The sequence below is a fragment of the Chinchilla lanigera genome, unplaced genomic scaffold (assembly GCF_000276665.1).
Source record: "Chinchilla lanigera isolate Chin_1 unplaced genomic scaffold, ChiLan1.0 scaffold00081, whole genome shotgun sequence".
Lineage (NCBI taxonomy): Eukaryota > Metazoa > Chordata > Mammalia > Rodentia > Chinchillidae > Chinchilla > Chinchilla lanigera.
Genome location: NW_004955482.1, coordinates 7,181,352 through 7,183,454, shown reverse-complemented (window position 1 = coordinate 7,183,454; position 2,103 = coordinate 7,181,352). Strand labels below are relative to the sequence as shown.

At 36.5% G+C, this 2,103-nt stretch overlaps 1 protein-coding gene across 2 annotated transcripts in view; it reads right to left on the bottom strand.

Moving 5' to 3' along the window:
• Positions 1-1,076: 1,076 nt before the first annotated feature.
• The window catches only part of Ift81 (intraflagellar transport 81), a 67,740-nt gene continuing 66,713 nt past the window's right edge, over positions 1,077-2,103 (bottom strand). For both annotated transcript variants that reach the window (XM_013503735.1, XM_005403140.2), the window contains one exon: positions 1,077-1,803. In XM_013503735.1, coding sequence (XP_013359189.1) covers positions 1,621-1,803 — 183 coding nt within the window. In that variant the 3' untranslated portion in view covers positions 1,077-1,620. The remainder of the gene's footprint in view (positions 1,804-2,103) is intronic.

Genomic DNA, 2,103 nt, shown 5'->3' with positions numbered 1-2,103 from the left:
CCTCAGCCTCCTGAGTGCTGGGATTATAGGTGTGTGCCACCACGTCCGGCAATCCTTACAATTTTAAAGAAATCTGTTTCTAGACTTTCCTGCTAAAAACAATTCCTCTTAGGTCAGATGGAACCAATCTCTTCTTGCTCCAGCTGCTAGATTAAAGAATAATCTCTCTACTGAGGGTCTGGTTATGGATAAAGAAGGTTTAAAATAAATATTAAGAGTAGATTACTGCCAGGCATGGTGGTGCATGCCTATAATCCCAGCACTCGGAAGGCTGAGACAGGAGGATCACTGTGAGGTTCAGGCCAGCCTGGACTACCTAAGCAAGCTCAAGGCCAGCCTGAATTACATAGTGAGACCCTGTTTCAAAAACAAAACAACAACCAAAGAAACAAAACAAAAAACCCCAAACAGTAGATTACACTTGGGAGCAAAGAGATCCACGTTTGTATATTTTGTACAAGGTAAAAACAATTTTTCTTCATTAAAAAAAACTTTTTAAAGCACAGCTAAAAAGCCACGCTAACAATCTGAAATCTGAGTTTTTAAGTCTAAAAGCAAGATATTTTGAAAAGTATGCTGGATAGAAAATGTAATAAAGCATAGTAGAGGAATTTAGTATCTTCCTTAAAAGAAAACCAAAGAAGTTTTCAAGGACCTTGTACCAAAGAAGCCCACTGGAAAACTCTGATTTCTTGAATTTTATTTGAAATCTTTATGCTAACTTTTAGCACATGATAACATCTATGTTTTATGACAATTTTTGAATTTGTAACAGTCTCCAACACTATCCAATTATTATATTACTAAGTCTAATAGGTTTTTTGTGGAAATTAAGCAATAAATTTTTTTTCTTTTTTTTGTCTTTTTGAGACAGGGTCTTGCTATGCAGTTCAGGCTGGCCTTGAGCACACTTTGTAGCCCAGGCTGGTCTCAAACTCGCCACAATCCTCCTGCCTCAGCCTCCTGAGTGCTGGGATTACGGGTGTGCACCACCATGCCTGGCAAGAAATATTATTTTAATATATTATTTGAATGTGAGTACTTATTTTAAAAGAAAAAATTCTGACACAACTATATAACTTTAGCCATGATATATGCACCAAGTTTTATTTATCTTTAAATTATACAAACAAAACAAGTATGTTATCCAAAATATTAATTTTTTTGGCATTTTACAAAAGAAAAAAACTGAAGTGAAACTATAGGAATGCTGAACTTCAGATAAATGTTTCTTCAAAACGAGAGATGTTAGTTCCTAAAATATTCCTCTAAAGTTAAAAAAAGATTAAGAACAACATTAAGCTAATGGGTTATTAGATTTACAAAAATACATGTTTCTTAATGGACATCTGTTTACTTTTAGGGACAGTAAACTTGGTCTCCTGTCTCATAAAACTCAAAAGACACCAGCGATGTCTGAATGAGCCACGACCATAAGAGGCTCTTTTTCACATTAAAACAACTTTAAAACCTAAATCTAACTTTCTTTTCTAAGAAAACAAAGGACGGCTAATCTGAAAGGAATACACCGCACAAGTCACTCTGAAGAAAGGAAACGCGTTACAGGCCTGCGCTTACAGCTAGCAGCAGCGACGAAAGCCCCGAGGGTGCCGCGGGGACTCAGAGGATCAGCCGGTCCTCGCCTCCCTCCTGAATTACCTGACCGACGGACGCTTGGCTTTGTTGTTTCAGAAAGCACTGCCTCTTACATTCCATCAGCTTTTCCAAATCCCGCCACATTTTCGCTTGTTTCATATTCGGACCATGACTTTCTCGAACAGCTTTTTGTTTTTCCCGGAGTTTCTATCATAAGAAAATATCACGAATCATTAAATCTCAGTGATGGGGATTTTCTTCTACCGCTAGGAGTCAGGGAAACATGGCGTGTTTGAACATGCAATAGGTAAGTGAATGTTTTGTACATTCAGTGAGTAATAGTTAAGCAACCAGATTTTCCTATAATGTGTCAAAATTAAGATGATAAAAGTTAAAAAAAGATGATAAAAGTTACTTAAATTTATTTATTTATTTATTTATTTTTGTTTTGTTTTGTTTTTCTTCTGGTACCAGGAATCAAACTCACGACCTTGTGCTTGCTAAGCA